Source organism: Trachurus japonicus, chromosome 16 (assembly GCF_045865225.1).
Source record: "Trachurus japonicus isolate A0001 chromosome 16, Traja_1.0".
Lineage (NCBI taxonomy): Eukaryota > Metazoa > Chordata > Actinopteri > Carangiformes > Carangidae > Trachurus > Trachurus japonicus.
In genome coordinates, this window is record NC_140922.1 from 36,510,590 (window position 1) to 36,532,004 (window position 21,415).

The 21,415-nt window shown below is 45.1% G+C and overlaps 1 protein-coding gene across 1 annotated transcript in view; it reads left to right on the plus strand.

Annotated features, from left to right (window-relative positions):
• Positions 1–238: 238 nt before the first annotated feature.
• The window catches only part of LOC146972853 (uncharacterized), a 72,041-nt gene continuing 50,864 nt past the window's right edge, over positions 239–21,415 (plus strand). The window contains exons 1-6 of the mRNA XM_085803193.1: positions 239–325; positions 2,613–2,731; positions 4,108–4,191; positions 5,405–5,658; positions 6,721–6,814; positions 6,912–7,067. Coding sequence (XP_085659319.1) covers positions 2,617–2,731; positions 4,108–4,191; positions 5,405–5,658; positions 6,721–6,814; positions 6,912–7,067 — 703 coding nt within the window. The 5' untranslated portion in view covers positions 239–325; positions 2,613–2,616. The remainder of the gene's footprint in view (positions 326–2,612; positions 2,732–4,107; positions 4,192–5,404; positions 5,659–6,720; positions 6,815–6,911; positions 7,068–21,415) is intronic.

Genomic DNA, 21,415 nt, shown 5'->3' on the forward strand with positions numbered 1-21,415 from the left:
AGCATCACCTCAACACAAAGAACTAAAAAATATATTAAAATGTAACCATAGCAACACATTAACACATTAAATAGACAGAGAACTAGAGGAAACAGGCAGACATGGAGGATGGTGGTGGTGGGGAAATAAAACAGAAAAAAAAAGTGCGTGTCTGAAAGACCAATCAGAGACGGCGGGGAAGTGACGTCAGGCCGCAGCGGGCCAATCAGCGACTCGGACGCCGACTATCCAACCGGAAGTCCCGCCCCCCTCGTCTCGTCGAACCGGAGCGCGCCTGCAGAGGAACAGAGCGAACCCCTCATCCGAGCTGCGGAACCAGGAGCAGGTAAGACCCGGACCCGGGTAGACCTGGTCCAGTCTGGTCCGGTTAGACCTGGTCTGACCCGGTTTGGTCCGGTCTGACCCGGGTTAGAAGCGCTAGAGCTGTGTGTGTTTGTTTCTCTCTCTGTGTGTGTGTGTGTGTGTGTGTGTGTGTGTGGCTGCTGCTGCTGGAGGGGCGGTGCAGACACGAGTAAAACAAACGCACCGCGGCGCCCGGTTGTGCACGGGGGCTGCTGGACTGGACCGGGTTCGAGTCCGGGTGCTCAGTCAGTACCTGGACTCGAACCCGGTCCAGCTGGTCTCGGTGTTTGTTTTGTACCGCGGGACAGAGGCGGGTTAAAGGTCCGGGGGGGGGGGGTGGAGACAAGGCAGTTTTATTTAGTATAGCATCGTTTTTACCACCAGTTTGTCTCAAAGGGCTTTACATCCCATCATAACAACATCCTCTGTCCTTAGACCTTCACATCCACTGAGGGAAAACTCCATGGAAAACCCTTTTAACAGGGAAAACCAGGAGGTTAGCGCCCCCTGCGGCCGCAACCCGGAACTACTGCCGCTACCTGTCTGAGTCTGACTCACCTAAGACCCCCCCCAGCCCCCCCCCCCAGCTCATCTCTGTATGAAACTTTATTGACAACAGCCTCATCAACTATTCTGATTATCTAATACTCAGTTTGAGTAGTTTTTGGTAGTTTTTTAAAGGTATAGTATGTAGGAAATGAAATTCCCCCCATCTAGCGGTGCGGCTGCATATCTGAACGTATTCTTGATGTTGCATTCACATGAAATCGGGCAGACAGTCAGACAGACAAGGCGAGAAATGTGTAGTGCAGTAACAGAAACTTGATTCATATTTGATCAACACGGCCTAGTTTGACAGTTTGAACGAAGTTTCTGAGCTCATCTCTGTATGAAACTTTATTGACACCAGTGAGGTCAGAGTGGATCCAGATGTTTTCGGAGGTTCAGTTCAGGAACTCTGCAGGATTCCTCTTCCTCTCAGAGCTGCAACAACCACCAACGGCCTCATCGTCAATTATGAAATTAATATCAACTATTTTGATAATCTAATACTCAGTTTGAGGAGTTTTTTAAAGGTATAGTACTGTATGTAGGTGCGGTTGCATATCAGAACGTATTCTTGATGTTGCATTCAGGTGAAATGGGGCAGACGTCAGACAGACAACAGACGCTGCATGTAACAGGATAAACAAGCCTCTATGGGTTTTAGTTTTGAATGCAGTGATTATTTTATAGTTTTGCAGCTTTATCTGTCTCATTTTAAACTTTAAAGTGAAAACAAACCTGTTTTTTCTTCTTTTTTTTAATGAATCGGCTATAAAATCTTAAGTCAATCCAAAGTTAAGGCTTATTTACATTCATCAAAACAGATTTCTGTCATTTAAACAACTCAGACTTGAAGTTTAAAGGTATAGTCTGTAGGAATTCCCCCCATCTAGCGGTGCGGTTGCATATCTGAACGTATTCTTGATGTTGCATTCAGGTGAAACGGGGCAGACGTCAGACAGACAACAGACGCTGCATGTAACAGGATAAACAAGCGTCTAAGCCCCCCCCAGCTCATCTCTGTGTGAAACTTTATTGACAACAGAAGGAGAACAGTGAGGTCAGAGTCGATCCAGATGTTTTTGGAGGTTCGGTTCAGGTTTAAAGCCCCAGTCTGTAACTTATTTGTCTTTTTCTGATCAAAAATCAAACCTGTCTTTCATAAATCCGTATTTGACTGAAGGTGAATCTCAGCTGCATCCAGATGAAAGCTTTCTGGTTCCTTAGAATGAGTTGTTACAAGTCGTTACAAATACATAAGTGGGCGACGCACCGAACCGAGGCGGCCATGTTGCATCGTGACCGTAGGTAACCACGGAAACGGCCTGTTAAAACTGTCATCACTGTGTAGTGTGAGGAAGGACGGAGGCACCGGTGTTGCATTCAGGTGCAGTCAGGCAGACGGCCGTCGGCAAACCGACCGGATGTTGTTTTACTCCACCAGAGAAAGACAGTAAAACAATACCACATCACCATGACAACATGTTGTCAGGCCACTTGTTTACATAGAGGCTTGTTTATCCTGTTACATGCAGCGTCTGTTGTCTGTCTGACGTCTGCCCCATTTCACCTGAATGCAACATCAAGAATACGATTGAGTTGCTTGTGATCTACAACCACAATTAAATGTTTTTTAATACTTTTAATGTTTACAATGTTTTTTTTGTGTTTTTTTTCTTGTGTCTCGTCTGATTGGACGAAGCTTTGCTGTGTCGTCTCCGTAGCAACATGGATACAGAGCTGTTCATGGAGTGTGAGGAGGAGGAGCTGGAGCCATGGCAACAGGTGTACGACAGCGTGGAGGAAGACGACGACGACTACGACGACGACTACGGCGAGCCGGGTGGGACACACACACACACACACACACACACACACACACACACACACACACACACACACACACACACACACACACTGTTACAGACAGAGGTAGCAACACGCTACATTTACTCCATTACATTTATTTGAGTAACTCTTTAGATAAACTACCAATTAGAGTAGTTTTAGAGCAGCATACTTTTTACTTTTACTTGAGTAGATGTGAGTACTTTTACTGTTACATTGAGCTACTTCTTTTTATCGATCCAACTAGAGCTGCAACAATTCATCGATTAATTGAACAATAATCGATTATTAAATTAATCGTCAACTATTTTAATAATCTAATAATCAGTTTGAGTCGTTTTTTAAAGAAAAAAAGCTCCAGATTCTCTGATTGCAGCTTCTTCAATGTGAATATTTCTGGTTTCTTTGTTCCTTTATGACAATAAACTGAGTCTCTCTTTGGTTTGTGGACAAAACAAGACATTTGAGGACGATGTCGTCTGGTGGTTTGAGAAACACTGGTTGATGTTTTCAACATTTTATTGAGCAAACAACTAATTGATTAATGGTTTAAATAGTTGACAGATTAATTGATAATGAAGATAATGGTTATTTGCAGCTGTTTGTTTATGTTGTGACGGAGCTACGTCCAACGGAGGCTCAGTCACATGACTGCGGTTCACCAATCAGACAGAGCCAGGCGGTCACATGACGGTGGTAACCAGGACGACCAGTCTGTAGCTGAATTAGCCTTCATTTATGTGACTTTGTAAAGATTTCAGTTGTTAAACGTTGTTCTTTGGCAACATCTGGATTTGTTCATTGATATTTTATATTTTGTGTATTTGATTACAACTAGAGCTGCAACTAATGATTATGTTCATTATCGATTAACCTGTTGATTATTTAAACGATTAATCGATTAGTTGTTTGGTCAATTAAATGTGAAAACATCAACCAGTGTTTCTCAAACCACCAGACGACATCGTCCTCAAATGTCTTGTTTTGTCCACAAACCAAAGAGAGACTCAGTTTATTGTCATAAAGGAACAAAGAAACCAGAATCTGGACTTTTTTAAAATTAAAAAACGACTCAAACTGATTTGACTATTAAAATAGTTGATGATTAATTTAATAATCGATTATTGTTGCAGCTCTACTCACATTCATCCGCTGGTCATGAAACTCATAAATCATCAGTTACTCAGTACTTGGGTAGTTTCTTACTCTGACTCGAGTAGTTTGGATGGCTACTTTTAACTTTGACTGTAGTAATCTAATTGTAAAGTAACTATACTCTAGTCACAGGAGTAATCTAATAGTAAAGTAACTCTACTCTAGTCACAGGAGTAATCTAATAGTAAAGTAACTTTACTCTGTGTTTCTGTCCAGTGGAGGACTCATCGTCTCCTCTTCCGGCCTCTGAGACTCCGCCCCCCAGGACCCCTCCCCCTCCCGCCACACCTGCTCCTACAGGTGAGAGAGTCTGTCTGTGATCGGCCAATCACTGCCGTCCGCTCTGGGCTGGATGGATGGTTGGATAGATGGTTGGATGGTTGGATGGTTGGATAGATGGTTGGATGGTTGGATAGATGGTTGGATAGACGGTTGGATGGTTGGATGGATGGTTGGATGGTTGGATAGATGGTTGGATAGACGGTTGGATGGTTGGATAGATGGTTGGATGGATGGTTGGATAGATGGTTGGATGGATGGTTGGATAGATGGTTGGATGGATGGTTGGATAGATGGTTGGATAGATGGTTGGATGGTTGGATAGATGGTTGGATGGATGGTTGGATAGATGGTTGGATAGATGGTTGGATGGTTGGATAGATGGTTGGATAGACGGTTGGATGGATGGTTGGATAGATGGTTGGATAGATGGTTGGATGGTTGGATAGATGGTTGGATGGATGGTTGGATAGATGGTTGGATGGATGGTTGGATAGATGGTTGGATAGATGGTTGGATGGTTGGATAGATGGTTGGATGGATGGTTGGATAGATGGTTGGATAGATGGTTGGATAGATGGTTGGATGGATGGTTGGATAGATGGTTGGATAGATGGTTGGATGGTTGGATAGATGGTTGGATGGATGGTTGGATAGATGGTTGGATAGATGGTTGGATGGATGGTTGGATAGATGGTTGGATAGATGGTTGGATAGATGGTTGGATAGATGGTTGGATGGTTGGATAGATGGTTGGATGGATGGTTGGATAGATGGTTGGATAGATGGTTGGATAGATGGTTGGATGGATGGTTGGATAGATGGTTGGATAGATGGTTGGATGGTTGGATAGATGGTTGGATGGATGGTTGGATAGATGGTTGGATAGATGGTTGGATGGATGGTTGGATAGATGGTTGGATAGATGGTTGGATAGATGGTTGGATAGATGGTTGGATAGATGGTTGGATAGATGGTTGGATGGTTGGATGGATGGTTGGATAGATGGTTGGATGGATGGTTGGATGGTTGGATGGTTGGATAGATGGTTGGATAGATGGTTGGATAGATGGTTGGATAGATGGTTGGATGGTTGGATAGATGGTTGGATAGATGGTTGGATAGATGGTTGGATAGACGGTTGGATAGATGGTTGGATAGATTGATCAGCCAATCATAGCTGTCCGCTCTGTGTTGTCATGACGACCTGAACACCTGTCTTCCTCTTCCTCAGTGATGCTTCCTCCTCCTCCTCCTCCTCCTCCTCCTGCCTCCATCGCCGTCTCGGCTCCGCCCCCTCTGATGGCGACTCATCAGGCCCCGCCCCCTCTGATGGCGACTCATCAGGCCCCGCCCCCGATGACTCATCAGGCCCCGCCCCCGATGACTCATCAGGCTCCTCTCTTCCTGACGCAGACGGCCAGCGGGACGTTCCTCCTCCCAGCCCCCGGGGCGGGAAGCTCCCAGCCCTTCCTCTTCGCCACGCAGGTACAACAAGGGGGTGGATCGGACCACACGCAGGCGTAGCTCACAGTCGGCCATATGAGGACGGGCAACTGTCTCTGACTCTGGCTGCAGTTACAGTGCAGTAGATGGTGATCCAGTCATCTGCACTAAAAAAACTATTCATAACTCTGTGAAAAATAAATCAGTATGTAGCCATACTATTTGCATAATGTCACTATAATGTTACTTTTACAAAAAAAAGTACATGATTAAAATGATCCGTGATTTTGAGTATGCTGCATCATAACTGCATAGGCGTTCATAAAAATCAAACCGTTTTGAAATCGGACAAAAACTGAGCAAGTTATGGTCATTATAGCAGAACATGCAGCTCTGAGGGAGAGAGTTGACCTTACCAAGATGGCCGCCGTACTGGCTACTCATGAACGTCACCGTGACGTCACTCAGGGTTGGATTCTGTATTCTGGTTCTTTTTACCCTCCTGTTGTCCTTCCCAATCTGTTCCCTTCCTCCATCCTTCCCCTCTCCCTTCCTTCTTTCCACAATCCTTATTCCTTTCCTTCTTTCCTTCCTTCCTTCCTTCCTTTCTCCCTTCCTTCTTTCCACAATCCTTATTCCCTTCCTTCTTTCTTTCCTTCCTTCCTTCCTCTTTTGATCCAATTGACCCAATCTGTTCCCTTCCTCCATCTTTCCTTACTCCCTTCCTTCTTTCCACAATCCTTATTCCTTTCCTTCCTTCCTTCCTTCCTTCCTTCCTTCCTTCCTTCCTTCCTTCCTTCCTTCCTTCCTTCCTTCTTTTCTCCCCTTCGTCCTAATTCCTTTCTCTTTTGATCCAAATGACCCATTCTGTTCCCTTACTCCATCTTTCCTTTCTCCCTTCCTTCTTTCCACAATCCTTATTCCCTTCCTTCCTTCCTTCCTTCCTTCCTTCCTTCTTTTCTCCCCTTCGTCCTAATTCCTTTCTCTTTTGATCCAAATGACCCGATCTGTTCCCTTCCTCCATCTTCCTTTCTCCCTTCCCACAATCCTTTACTCTTGACTTTGTGATGTCAGTGTGATGTCATGAGTGTGTTTCCTGTCCAGGGTTTCCCGATGCAGACGGTGATGAACCGCGGCGCCCCGCTGGTTCTCAACCTGCAGCCGGGTCAGACGGTCCAACCGCTGACGCTGATCCAGTGTAAGCCCCGCCCCCTTCCTCACACACCGACCAATAAAACAGTCTGATTATCGATTATTGATTATTGATCCCAGCCGACGCCTCGTTGTCCCCGCAGCCTCCTCGTTGGGTCAGCTGGTCCGGCCCAGCGTGGGCGTGTCCCCGGTCCGGACCAGACCGGTTCCCGACGCCGCCGCCGCTCAGCCCGGCTCCGCCTTCACCGCCATGCAGCTGCCGGCCACGCTGACCATCAGGACCAGCACGCCACGACCCGGTAGGTGCAGCGGATAGATGGATGGATGGATAGATAGATAGATAGATAGATAGATAGATAGATAGATAGATAGATAGATAGATAGATAGATAGAGTTTTAAAGTAAAATAAAGCAGACACTGATGACACATTGCTGTGTTTTACGTCTTTTGGTCCAAAAATGCTTTGCGCTGGGTAGGGGGTACTTGGCTGAAAAAATATCAGATATCTATAGATAGATAGATGGTTGGTTGGATAGTTGGATGGATGGTTGGATAGATGGTTGGATAGATGGATGGATAGTTGGATAGATGGTTAGATAGAGGGTTGGATGGTTGGATGGATGGTTGGATAGTTGGATGGATGGTTGGATAGATGGTTGGATGGTTGGATAGATGGTTGGAAGATTGGATAGATGGTTGGATAGATGGTTGGATAGAACGATGGATAGATGGTTGGATAGATGGTTGGATGGTTGGATAGGTGGTTGGATAGACGTTTGGATAGATGGTTGGATGGTTGGATAGACGGTTGGATAGACGGTTGGATAGACGGTTGGATAGATGGTTGGATAGGTGGTTGGATGGTTGTATAGACGGTTGGATAGATGGTTGGATAGACGGTTGGATAGATGGTTGGATAGATGGTTGGATAGACGGTTGGATAGGTGGTTGGATGGTTGTATAGACGGTTGGATAGATGGTTGGATAGACGGTTGGATAGACGGTTGGATAGACGGTTGGATAGATGATTGGATAGATGGTTGGATAGACGGTTGGATAGACGGTTGGATAGACGGTTGGATAGACGGTTGGATAGACGGTTGGATAGGTGGTTGGATAGACGGTTGGATAGACGGTTGGATAGACGGTTGGATAGGTGGTTGGATAGACGGTTGGATAGACGGTTGGATAGATGGTTGGATAGACGGTTGGATAGAGGGTTGGATAGACGGTTGGATGGTTGGATAGACGGTTGGATAGATGGTTGGATAGACTATAACCAATGTTTTACACAGTTTTAAAGTAAAATAAAGCAGACACTGATGACACATTGCTGTGTTTTACGTCTTTTGGTCCAAAAATGCTTTGCGCTGGGTAGGGGGTACTTGGCTGAAAAAATATCAGATATCTATAGATAGATAGATGGTTGGTTGGATAGTTGGATGGATGGTTGGATAGATGGTTGGATAGATGGATGGATAGTTGGATAGATGGTTAGATAGAGGGTTGGATGGTTGGATGGATGGTTGGATAGTTGGATGGATGGTTGGATAGATGGTTGGATGGTTGGATAGATGGTTGGAAGATTGGATAGATGGTTGGATAGATGGTTGGATAGAACGATGGATAGATGGTTGGATAGATGGTTGGATGGTTGGATAGATGGTTGGATAGACGGTTGGATAGATGGTTGGATGGTTGGATAGACGGTTGGATAGACGGTTGGATAGACGGTTGGATAGATGGTTGGATAGGTGGTTGGATGGTTGTATAGACGGTTGGATAGATGGTTGGATAGACGGTTGGATAGATGGTTGGATAGATGGTTGGATAGACGGTTGGATAGGTGGTTGGATGGTTGTATAGACGGTTGGATAGATGGTTGGATAGACGGTTGGATAGACGGTTGGATAGACGGTTGGATAGATGGTTGGATAGATGGTTGGATAGACGGTTGGATAGACGGTTGGATAGACGGTTGGATAGACGGTTGGATAGACGGTTGGATAGGTGGTTGGATAGACGGTTGGATAGACGGTTGGATAGACGGTTGGATAGGTGGTTGGATAGACGGTTGGATAGACGGTTGGATAGATGGTTGGATAGACGGTTGGATAGATGGTTGGATAGACGGTTGGATGGTTGGATAGACGGTTGGATAGATGGTTGGATAGACGGTTGGATAGATGGTTGGATAGGTGGTTGGATAGACGGTTGGATAGACGGTTGGATAGATGGTTGGATAGACGGTTGGATAGATGGTTGGATAGACGGTTGGATAGATGGTTGGATGGTTGGATAGACGGTTGGATAGATGGTTGGATAGACGGTTGGATGGTTGGATAGATGGTTAGATAGAGGGTTGGATGGTTGGATGGATGGTTGGATAGTTGGATGGATGGTTGGATAGATGGTTGGATGGTTGGATAGATGGTTGGAAGATTGGATAGATGGTTGGATAGATGGTTGGATAGAACGATGGATAGATGGTTGGATAGATGGTTGGATGGATGGTTGGATAGTTGGATAGATGGTTGGATAGATGGTTGGATGGTTGGATAGATGGTTGGATAGATGGTTGGATGGATGGTTGGATGGTTGGATAGATGGTTGGATGGTTGGATAGACGGTTGGATAGACGGTTGGATAGATGGTTGGATAGATGGATAGATTTTTGGCTTTTAGGTTGCCTTTAACATCTGGCCAGGGACAACGGACGAAAACTAGCCTTGTTGGCTAACTCTGGCCCACTTACAGTTTTTCTTTTAACTCTGTTGATTAGTGGTGCACTGTCCCTATGAAATAAACTAATAAATGAAATGATAGACGGTTGGATAGATGGTTGGATAGATGGTTGGATAGACGGTTGGATAGATGGTTGGATAGACGGTTGGATGGTTGGATAGATGGTTGGATAGACGGTTGGATAGATGGATAGACGGTTGGATAGATGGTTGGATGGTTGGATAGATGGTTGGATAGACGGTTGGATAGATGGTTGGATAGACGGTTGGATAGATGGTTGGATGGTTGGATAGACGGTTGGATAGATGGTTGGATAGATGGTTGGATGGTTGGATAGACGGTTGGATGGTTGGATAGGTCAGTGTTTCTCAAATGGGGGTACGCGTACCCCTAGGGGTACGTGAAGGCACTCCAGGGGGTACGTGAGATTTTAAATATATATATTAAAAAATATATAAATTCCAAAATCCATTAAAATAATTATATAATGGATATATCAATAAAATACATGTCTAAATTCATAAACTAAATATTATATTCAGTGGGCTACTTAATCAATTATCCTAAAAAAGAAAACCGAGTCCCCCCCACCAGATGGTTTAACCCAACCTGGCATTTGCCGCACGGCATCGCCTGTCAATCAAACAACGGAGTCGGGGTTGACGTAGCAGCAGCGCTGCTGAAACACGGAGGGATAAGTGAAAAAAAAAGGCGAAACCAGCGCCGGTAAAATCCCGACAGTGTTCAGAAGAATTTGTGGTGAAGGGATTCACGTCCACGAGTTGCAACCCACTCTAGGCATCATGTTTTTTTTTCTTCTGTGGGGAGAAGTTAGCAAACAGTGGCATGAAGCTGGCTCATCTCCAGACGCATCTCAACACAAAACATGCACGTCATGTCGGTGAGCCTCCTGACTGCTTCATGAGGAAACTTTATGAATTCAGGTTGGTGTTACATGAGATTTTAAACAACAGCATCAAAGTGATCAACTTCATAAAGTCAAGGCCACTAATGCAGGTGTGTTTCACTGCCTCAGTTAACACAGACAGAGAGAAGTCCTCTGGCTCTCAACCTGTTGTTATGATCTGAAGCCACACCTCTGACTGAGCACAGTCCCCCCATGCCACCGTGTTAGGACACAGACTGACTTGCAAAGCAGTAGCAGTAGCCCTACTGTCTGGACTTTTATTGTGTGTGTGAAGAAATGTGTATCTATAATTGATATCATGAATTCATTTTGAGAACAGATATTTATTAGATAGCATTTTAGACTGATGATTATTCTCATGTGCAAAAATCTTTATAATCAAGTTGATTATTTTTTAGTCTGTATTTCTATATATTTTTTATTTCCAAATAGTTCAAAAGAGGCCACTATAACCAATGTTTTACACAGTTTTAAAGTAAAATAAAGCAGACACTGATGACACATTGCTGTGTTTTACGTCTTTTGGTCCAAAAATGCTTTGCGCTGGGTAGGGGGTACTTGGCTGAAAAAATATTTCACAGGGGGTACTTCACTGAAAAAAGATTGAGAACCACTGGGATAGGTGGTTGGATAGATGGTCGGATAGACGGTTGGATAGATGGTTGGATGGTTGGATAGACGGTTGGATAGAAGGTTGGATAGATGGTTGGATAGACGGTTAGATGGTTGGATAGACGGTTGGATAGATGGATAGACGGTTGGATAGATGGTTGGATGGTTGGATAGATAGTTGGATAGACGGTTGGATAGATGGTTGGATAGACGGTTGGATAGATGGTTGGATGGTTGGATAGACGGTTGGATAGATGGTTGGATGGTTGGATAGGCGGTTGGATGTTTGGATAGATGGTTGGATGGTTGGATAGACGGTTGGATGGTTGGATAGACGGTTGGATAGATGGTTGGATAGACGGTTGGATAGATGGTTGGATGGTTGGATAGACGGTTGGATAGATGGTTGGATGGTTGGATAGGTGGTTGGATGGTTGGATAGATGGTTGGATGGTTGGATAGACGGTTGGATAGATGGTTGGATGGTTGAATAGATGGTTGGATGGTTGGATAGATGGTTGGTTGGATAGATGGTTGGATAGATGGTTGGATGGTTGGATAGATGGTTGGATAGACGGTTGGATGGTTGGATAGACGGTTGGATAGATGGTTGGATGGTTGGATAGATGGTTGGATAGACGGTTGGATAGATGGTTGGATAGATGGTTGGATAGATGGTTGGATGGATGGTTGGATAGATGGTTGGATGGTTGGATGGATGGTTGGATGGTTGGATAGATGGTTGGATAGATGGTTGGATGGTTGGATAGATGGTTGGATGGTTGGATAGATGGTTGGATAGATGGATAGACGGTTGGATAGATGGTTGGATGGTTGGATAGATGGTTGGATGGTTGGATAGATGGTTGGATAGATGGATAGACGGTTGGATAGATGGTTGGATGGTTGGATAGATGGTTGGATGGTTGGATAGATGGTTGGATAGACGGTTGGATAGATGGTTGGATAGATGGTTGGATAGATGGTTGGATAGATGGATAGACGGTTGGATAGATGGTTGGATGGTTGGATAGATGGTTGGATGGTTGGATAGATGGTTGGATAGATGGATAGACGGTTGGATAGATGGTTGGATGGTTGGATAGATGGTTGGATAGACGGTTGGATAGATGGTTGGATAGATGGTTGGATAGACAGTTGGATAGATGGTTGGATGGTTGGATAGACGGTTGGATAGATGGTTGGATGGTTGGATAGGTGGTTGGATGGTTGGATAGATGGTTGGATGGTTGGATAGACGGTTGGATGGTTGGATAGATGGTTGGATGGTTGGATAGATGGTTGGATGGTTGGATAGACGGTTGGATAGGTGGTTGGATGGTTGGATAGATGGTTGGATGGTTGGATAGACGGTTGGATAGATGGTTGGATAGGTGGTTGGATGGTTGGATAGACGGTTGGATAGATGGTTGGATGGTTGGATAGACGGTTGGATAGATGGTAGGATGGTTGGATAGATGGTTGGATGGTTGGATAGATGGTTGGTTGGATAGATGGTTGGATAGATGGTTGGATAGATGGATAGACGGTTGGATAGATGGTTGGATGGTTGGATAGATGGTTGGATAGACGGTTGGATGGTTGGATAGACGGTTGGATAGATGGTTGGATGGTTGGATAGACGGTTGGATAGACGGTTGGATAGATGGTTGGATAGACGGTTGGATAGATGGTTGGATAGATGGTTGGATAGACGGTTGGATAGACGGTTGGATAGACGGTTGGATAGATGGTTGGATAGACGGTTGGATAGATGGTTGGATAGATGGTTGGATAGACGGTTGGATAGATGGTTGGATAGATGGTTGGATAGATGGATAGACGGTTGGATAGATGGTTGGATGGTTGGATAGATGGTTGGATAGACGGTTGGATAGACGGTTGGATGGTTGGATAGATGGTTGGATAGATGGTTGGATGGTTGGATAGGCAAGGCAAGGCAATTTTATTTGTATAGCCCGTTTTTACAAACAGTTTGTCTCAAAGGGCTTTACATGGCATCGTAACAACATCCTCTGTCCTTAGACCCTCACATCGACTGAGGAAAAACTCCATGGAAACCCTTTTAACAGGGAAAAATCGGAGAAACCTCAGGGTGAGCAACAGAGGAGGGATCCCTCACCCAGGACGGACAGACGTGCAATAGATGTTGTTACAGACAAGAAAATACGGTTGGATAGACGGTTGGATAGAACGTTGGATAGACGGTTGGATAGATTGTTGGATAGAAGGTTGGATAGATGGTTGGATGGTTGGATAGACGGTTGGATAGATGGTTGGATGGTTGGATGGATGGTTGGATAGACGGTTGGATAGATGGTTGGATAGACGGTTGGATAGATGGTTGGATGGTTGGATAGATGGTTGGTTGGATGGTTGGATAGATGGTTTGATGGTTGGATAGATGGATGGACGGTTGGATAGATGGTTGGATAGATTTTTGGATGGTTGGATAGATGGTTGGATAGACGGTTGGATGGTTGGATAGACGGTTGGATGGTTGGATAGATGGTTGGATGGTTGGATAGATGGTTGGATGGTTGGATAGAAGGTTGGTTGGATAGATGGTTGGATAGACGGTTGGATAGATGGTTGGTTGGTTGGATGGATGGTTGGATGGTTGGATAGATGGTTGGATGGTTGGATAGATGGTTGGATGGTTGGATAGATGGTTGGATGGTTGGATAGATGGTTGGATAGATGGTTGGATGGTTGGATAGATGGTTGGATAGATGGATAGACGGTTGGATAGATGGTTGGATGGTTGGATAGATGGTTGGATGGTTGGATAGATGGTTGGATAGATGGTTGGTGGATGGATGGTTGGATAGATGGTTGGATAGACGGTTGGATAGATGGTTTGATGGTTGGATGGATGGATGGTTGGATAGATGGATAGATGGTTGATAGATGGTTGGATGGTTGGGTGGATGGTTGGATAGATGGTTGGATGGTTGGATAGATGGTTGGATGGTTGGATAGACGGTTGGATAGATGGTTGGATGGTTGGATAGACGGTTGGATAGATGGTTGGATGGTTGGATAGGTGGTTGGATGGTTGGATAGATGGTTGGATGGTTGGATAGACGGTTGGATGGTTGGATAGATGGTTGGATGGTTGGATAGATGGTTGGATGGTTGGATAGACGGTTGGATAGGTGGTTGGATGGTTGGATAGATGGTTGGATGGTTGGATAGACGGTTGGATAGATGGTTGGATAGATGGTTGGATAGACGGTTGGATAGATGGTTGGATGGTTGGATAGACGGTTGGATAGATGGTTGGATAGATGGTTGGATGGTTGGATAGATGGTTGGATAGATGGTTGGATAGATGGTTGGATAGATGGTTGGATGGTTGGATAGATGGTTGGATAGACGGTTGGATAGATGGTTGGATAGACGGTTGGATGGTTGGATGGTTGGATAGATGGTTGGATAGACGGTTGGATAGACGGTTGGATAGACGGTTGGATAGATGGTTGGATAGATGGTTGGATAGATGGATAGACGGTTGGATGGTTGGATAGACGGTTGGATAGACGGTTGGATAGATGGTTGGATAGACGGTTGGATAGACGGTTGGATGGTTGGATAGACGGTTGGATAGATGGTTGGATGGTTGGATAGACGGTTGGATAGACGGTTGGATAGATGGTTGGATAGACGGTTGGATAGATGGTTGGATAGACGGTTGGATAGATGGTTGGATGGTTGGATAGATGGTTGGATAGATGGTTGGATGGTTGGATAGGCAAGGCAAGGCAATTTTATTTGTATAGCCCGTTTTTACAAACAGTTTGTCTCAAAGGGCTTTACATGGCATCGTAACAACATCCTCTGTCCTTAGACCCTCACATCGACTGAGGAAAAAACTCCATGGAAACCCTTTTAACAGGGAAAAATCGGAGAAACCTCAGGGTGAGCAACAGAGGAGGGATCCCTCACCCAGGACGGACAGACGTGCAATAGATGTTGTTACAGACAAGAAAATACGGTTGGATAGACGGTTGGATAGACGGTTGGATAGACGGTTGGATAGACGGTTGGATAGATGGTTGGATAGATGGTTGGATGGTTGGATAGACGGTTGGATAGATGGTTGGATAGATGGTTGGATAGATGGTTGGATGGTTGGATAGACGGTTGGATGGTTGGATAGACGGTTGGATAGATGGTTGGATGGTTGGATAGATGGTTGGATGGTTGGATAGATGGTTGGATGGTTGGATAGATGGTTGGATGGTTGGATAGATGGTTGGATAGACGGTTGGATAGATGGTTGGATGGTTGGATAGGTGGTTGGATGGTTGGATAGACGGTTGGATGGTTGGATAGATGGTTGGATGGTTGGATAGATGGTTGGATAGATGGTTGGATGGTTGGATAGATGGTTGGATAGAAGGTTGGTTGGATAGATGGTTGGATAGACGGTTGGATAGATGGTTGGATGGTTGGATAGATGGTTGGATAGACGGTTGGACGGTTGGATAGACGGTTGGATAGATGGTTGGATGGTTGGATAGATGGTTGAATAGACAGTTGGATAGATGGTTGGATAGATGGTTGGATAGATGGATAGACGGTTGGATGTTTGGATAGACGGTTGGATAGATGGTTGGATGGTTGGATAGGCAAGGCAAGGCAATTTTATTTGTATAGCCCGTTTTTACAAACAGTTTGTCTCAAAGGGCTTTACATGGCATCGTAACAACATCCTCTGTCCTTAGACCCTCACATCGACTGAGGAAAAACTCCATGGAAACCCTTTTAACAGGGAAAAATCGGAGAAACCTCAGGGTGAGCAACAGAGGAGGGATCCCTCACCCAGGACGGACAGACGTGCAATAGATGTTGTTACAGACAAGAAAATACGGTTGGATAGACGGTTGGATAGACGGTTGGATAGATCGTTGGATAGACGGTTGGATGGATGGTTGGATAGACGGTTGGATAGATGGTTGGATGGTTGGATAGACGGTTGGATAGATGGTTGGATGGTTGGATAGATGGTTGGATGGATGGTTGGATAGATGGTTGGTTGGATGGTTGGATAGACGGTTGGATAGATGGTTGGATGGTTGGATAGGTGGTTGGATGGTTGGATAGATGGTTGGATGGTTGGATAGATGGTTGGATGGTTGGATAGATGGTTGGATGGTTGGATAGACGGTTGGATGGATGGTTGGATAGGTGGTTGGATGGTTGGATAGATGGTTGGATGGTTGGATAGACGGTTGGATGGTTGGATAGACGGTTGGATAGATGGTTGGATAGACGGTTGGATAGATGGTTGGATAGACGGTTGGATAGATGGTTGGATAGACGGTTGGATGGTTGGATAGATGGTTGGATAGACGGTTGGATAGATGGGTAGACGTTTGGATAGATGGTTGGATGGTTGGATAGATAGTTGGATAGACGGTTGGATAGATGGTTGGATAGACGGTTGGATGGTTGGATAGGTGATTAGATGGTTGGATGGTTGGATAGACGGTTGGATAGATGGTTGGATAGATGGTTGGATAGATGGATAGATGGTTGGATAGACGGTTGGATAGACGGTTGGATAGATGGTTGGATAGACGGTTGGATGGTTGGATAGATGGTTGGATAGACGGTTGGATAGACGGTTGGATAGACGGTTGGATAGATGGTTGGATAGACGGTTGGATAGATGGTTGGATAGATGGTTGGATGGTTGGATAGATGGTTGGATGGTTGGATAGATGGTTGGATGGTTGGATAGATGGTTGGATAGATGGTTGGATAGATGGTTGGATAGATGGTTGGATGGTTGGATGGTTGGATAGACGGTTGGATAGATGGTTGGATAGATGGTTGGATAGACGGTTGGATAGATGGTTGGATAGATGGTTGGATGGTTGGATAGATGGTTGGATGGTTGGATAGACGGTTGGATAGATGGTTGGATGGTTGGATAGATGGTTGGATAGACGGTTGGATAGATGGTTGGATGGATGGTTGGATAGATGGTTGGATAGACGGTTGGATAGATGGTTGGATAGATGGTTGGATGGTTGGATAGATGGTTGGATGGTTGGATAGACGGTTGGATGGTTGGATAGATGGTTGGATAGATGGTTGGATAGACGGTTGGATAGATGGTTGGATGGTTGGATAGATGGTTGGATGGTTGGATAGATGGATAGACGGTTGGATAGATTGTTGGATAGATGGTTGGATAGACGGTTGGATAGATGGTTGGATGGTTGGATAGATGGTTGGATGGTTGGATAGATGGTTGGATAGATGGATAGATGGTTGGATAGATGGTTGGATAGACGGTTGGATAGATGGTTGGATGGTTGGATAGATGGTTGGATAGATGGTTGGATAGATGGTTGGATGGTTGGATGGTTGGATAGATGGTTGGATAGATGGTTGGATAGATGGTTGGATGGTTGGATAGACGGTTGGATAGATGGTTGGATAGATGGTTGGATAGATGGTTGGATAGATGGTTGGATGGTTGGATAGATGGTTGGATGGTTGGATAGATGGTTGGATAGATGGTTGGATAGATGGTTGGATAGATGGTTGGATAGATGGTTGGATGGTTGGATAGATGGTTGGATAGATGGTTGGATAGATGGTTGGATGGTTGGATAGATGGTTGGATGGTTGGATAGATGGTTGGATGGTTGGATAGATGGTTGGATGGTTGGATAGATGGTTGGATGGTTGGATAGATGGTTGGATAGATGGTTGGATGGTTGGATAGATGGTTGGATGGTTGGATGGTTGGATGGTTGGATAGATGGTTGGATGGTTGGATAGATGGTTGGATGGTTGGATAGACGGTTGGATGGTTGGATAGATGGTTGGATGGTTGGATAGATGGTTGGATAGATGGTTGGATGGTTGGATAGACGGTTGGATGGTTGGATGGTTGGATAGATGGTTGGATAGATGGTTGGATAGATGGTTGGATAGACGGTTGGATAGATGGTTGGATAGATGGTTGGATGGTTGGATAGACGGTTGGATAGACGGTTGGATAGACGGTTGGATAGATGGTTGGATAGATGGATAGATGGTTGGATGGTTGGATAGATGGTTGGATGGTTGGATAGATGGTTGGATAGACGGTTGGATGGTTGGATAGATGGTTGGATAGATGGTTGGATAGATGGTTGGATAGATGGTTGGATAGATGGTTGGATGGTTGGATGGATGGTTGGATAGATGGTTGGATAGATGGTTGGATGGTTGGATAGATGGTTGGATAGACGGTTGGATGGTTGGATAGACGGTTGGATAGATGGATGGATGGTTGGATAGACGGTTGGATAGATGGTTGGATGCTTGGATAGATGGTTGGATAGATGGTTGGTTGGATAGATGGTTGGATGAATGGTTGGATAGATGGTTGGATAGACGGTTGGATGGTTCGATAGACGGTTGGATAGATGGTTGGATGGTTGGATAGACGGTTGGATAGATGGTTGGATAGACGGTTGGATAGACGGTTGGATAGATGGTTGGATGGTTGGATAGACGGTTGGATAGATGGTTGGATAGATGGTTGGATAGATGGTTGGATGGTTGGATAGACGGTTGGATGGTTGGATAGACAGTTGGATAGATGGTTGGATGGTTGGATAGATGGTTGGATGGTTGGATAGACGGTTGGATAGGTGGTTGGATGGTTGGATAGATGGTTGGATGGTTGGATAGATGGTTGGATAGACGGTTGGATAGATGGTTGGATGGTTGGATTGGTGGTTGGATGGTTGGATAGATGGTTGGATGGTTGGATAGACGGTTGGATAGATGGTTGGATGGTTGGATAGACGGTTGGATAGATGGTTGGATGGTTGGATAGATGGTTGGATGGTTGGATAGATGGTTGGATAGATGGTTGGATGGTTGGATAGATGGTTGAATAGACAGTTGGATAGATGGTTGGATAGATGGTTCGATAGATGGATAGACGGTTGGATGGTTGGATAGACGGTTGGATAGATGGTTGGATGGTTGGATAGGCAAGGCAAGGCAATTTTATTTGTATAGCCCGTTTTTACAAACAGTTTGTCTCAAAGGGCTTTACATGGCATCGTAACAACATCCTCTGTCCTTAGACCCTCACATCGACTGAGGAAAAACTCCATGGAAACCCTTTTAACAGGGAAAAATCGGAGAAACCTCAGGGTGAGCAACAGAGGAGGGATCCCTCACCCAGGACGGACAGACGTGCAATAGATGTTGTTACAGACAAGAAAATACGGTTGGATAGACGGTTGGATGGTTGGATAGATGGTTGGATGGTTGGATAGACGGTTGGATAGATGGTTGGATGGTTGGATAGGTGGTTGGATGGTTGGATAGATGGTTGGTTGGTTGGATAGATGGTTGGATGGTTGGATAGATGGTTGGATAGATTGTTGGATAGAATTTTGGATAGATGGTTGGATAGACGGTTGGATAGATGGTTGGATAGGTGGTTGGATGGTTGGATAGATGGTTGGATGGTTGGATAGATGGTTGGATAGATGGTTGGATAGATGGATAGACGGTTGGATAGATGGTTGGATAGACGGTTGGATAGATGGTTGGATGGATGGTTGGATAGATGGATGGTTGGATAGATGGATGGTTGGATAGATGTTTGGATGGATGGATAGATGGTTGGTTGGATGGTTGGATAGATGGTTTGATGGTTGGATAGATTTTTGGATGGTTGGATAGATGGTTGGATAGACGGTTGGATGGTTGGATAGACGGTTGGATAGGTGTTTGGATGGTTGGATAGGTGGTTGGATGGTTGGATAGATGGTTGGATGGTTGGATAGATGGTTGGATGGTTGGATAGATGGTTGGATGGTTGGATAGACGGTTGGATGGATGGTTGGATAGGTGGTTGGATGGTTGGATAGATGGTTGGATGGTTGGATAGACGGTTGGATAGATGGTTGGATAGACGGTTGGATAGATGGATAGACGGTTGGATAGACGGTTGGATAGATGGTTGGATAGACGGTTGGATAGATGGTTGGATAGACGGTTGGATGGTTGGATAGATGGTTGGATAGACGGTTGGATAGATGGGTAGACGTTTGGATAGATGGTTGGATGGTTGGATAGATAGTTGGATAGACGGTTGGATAGATGGTTGGATAGACGGTTGGATGGTTGGATAGGTGATTAGATGGTTGGATAGACGGTTGGATAGACGGTTGGATAGATGGTTGGATAGATGGTTGGATAGATGGATAGATGGTTGGATAGACGGTTGGATAGACGGTTGGATAGATGGTTGGATAGACGGTTGGACGGTTGGATAGATGGTTGGATGGTTGGATAGACGGTTGGATAGACGGTTGGATAGATTGTTGGATAGACGGTTGGATAGATGGTTGGATAGACGGTTGGATAGATGGTTGGATAGGTGGTTGGATGGTTGGATAGATGGTTGGATGGTTGGATAGATGGTTGGATAGATGGTTGGATAGATGGTTGGATAGATGGATAGACGGTTGGATAGATGGTTGGATAGATGGATAGACGGTTGGATGGATGGTTGGATAGACGGTTGGATGGATGGTTGGATAGACGGTTGGATAGATGGTTGGATAGGTGGTTGGATGGTTGGATAGACGGTTGGATAGATGGTTGGATAGATGGTTGGATGGTTGGATAGATGGTTGGATAGATGGATAGACGGTTGGATAGATGGTTGGATAGATGGTTGGATAGACGGTTGGATAGATGGTTGGATGGTTGGATAGACGGTTGGATAGATGGTTGGATGGTTGGATAGATGGTTGGATGGTTGGATAGACGGTTGGATAGATGGTTGGATGGTTGGATAGACGGTTGGATAGATGGTTGGATAGATGGTTGGATGGTTGGATGGATGGTTGGATAGGTGGTTGCATGGTTGGATAGATGGTTGGATGGTTGGATAGACGGTTGGATAGATGGTTGGATAGACGGTTGGATAGATGGTTGGATGGTTGGATAGGTGGTTGGATGGTTGTATAGATGGTTGGATGGTTGGATAGACGGTTGGATGGTTGGATAGACGGTTGGATGGTTGGATAGACGGTTGGATGGTTGGATAGACGGTTGGATAGATGGTTGGATAGACGGTTGGATAGATGGTTGGATGGGTGGTTGGATGGTTGGATAGATGGTTGGATGGTTGGATAGATGGTTGGATGGTTGGATAGACGGTAGGATAGATGGTTGGATGGTTGGATAGGTGGTTGGATGGTTGGATAGATGGTTGGATGGTTGGATAGACGGTTGGATAGATGCTTGGATGGTTGGATAGACGGTTGGATAGATGGTTGGATAGATGGTTGGATGGTTGG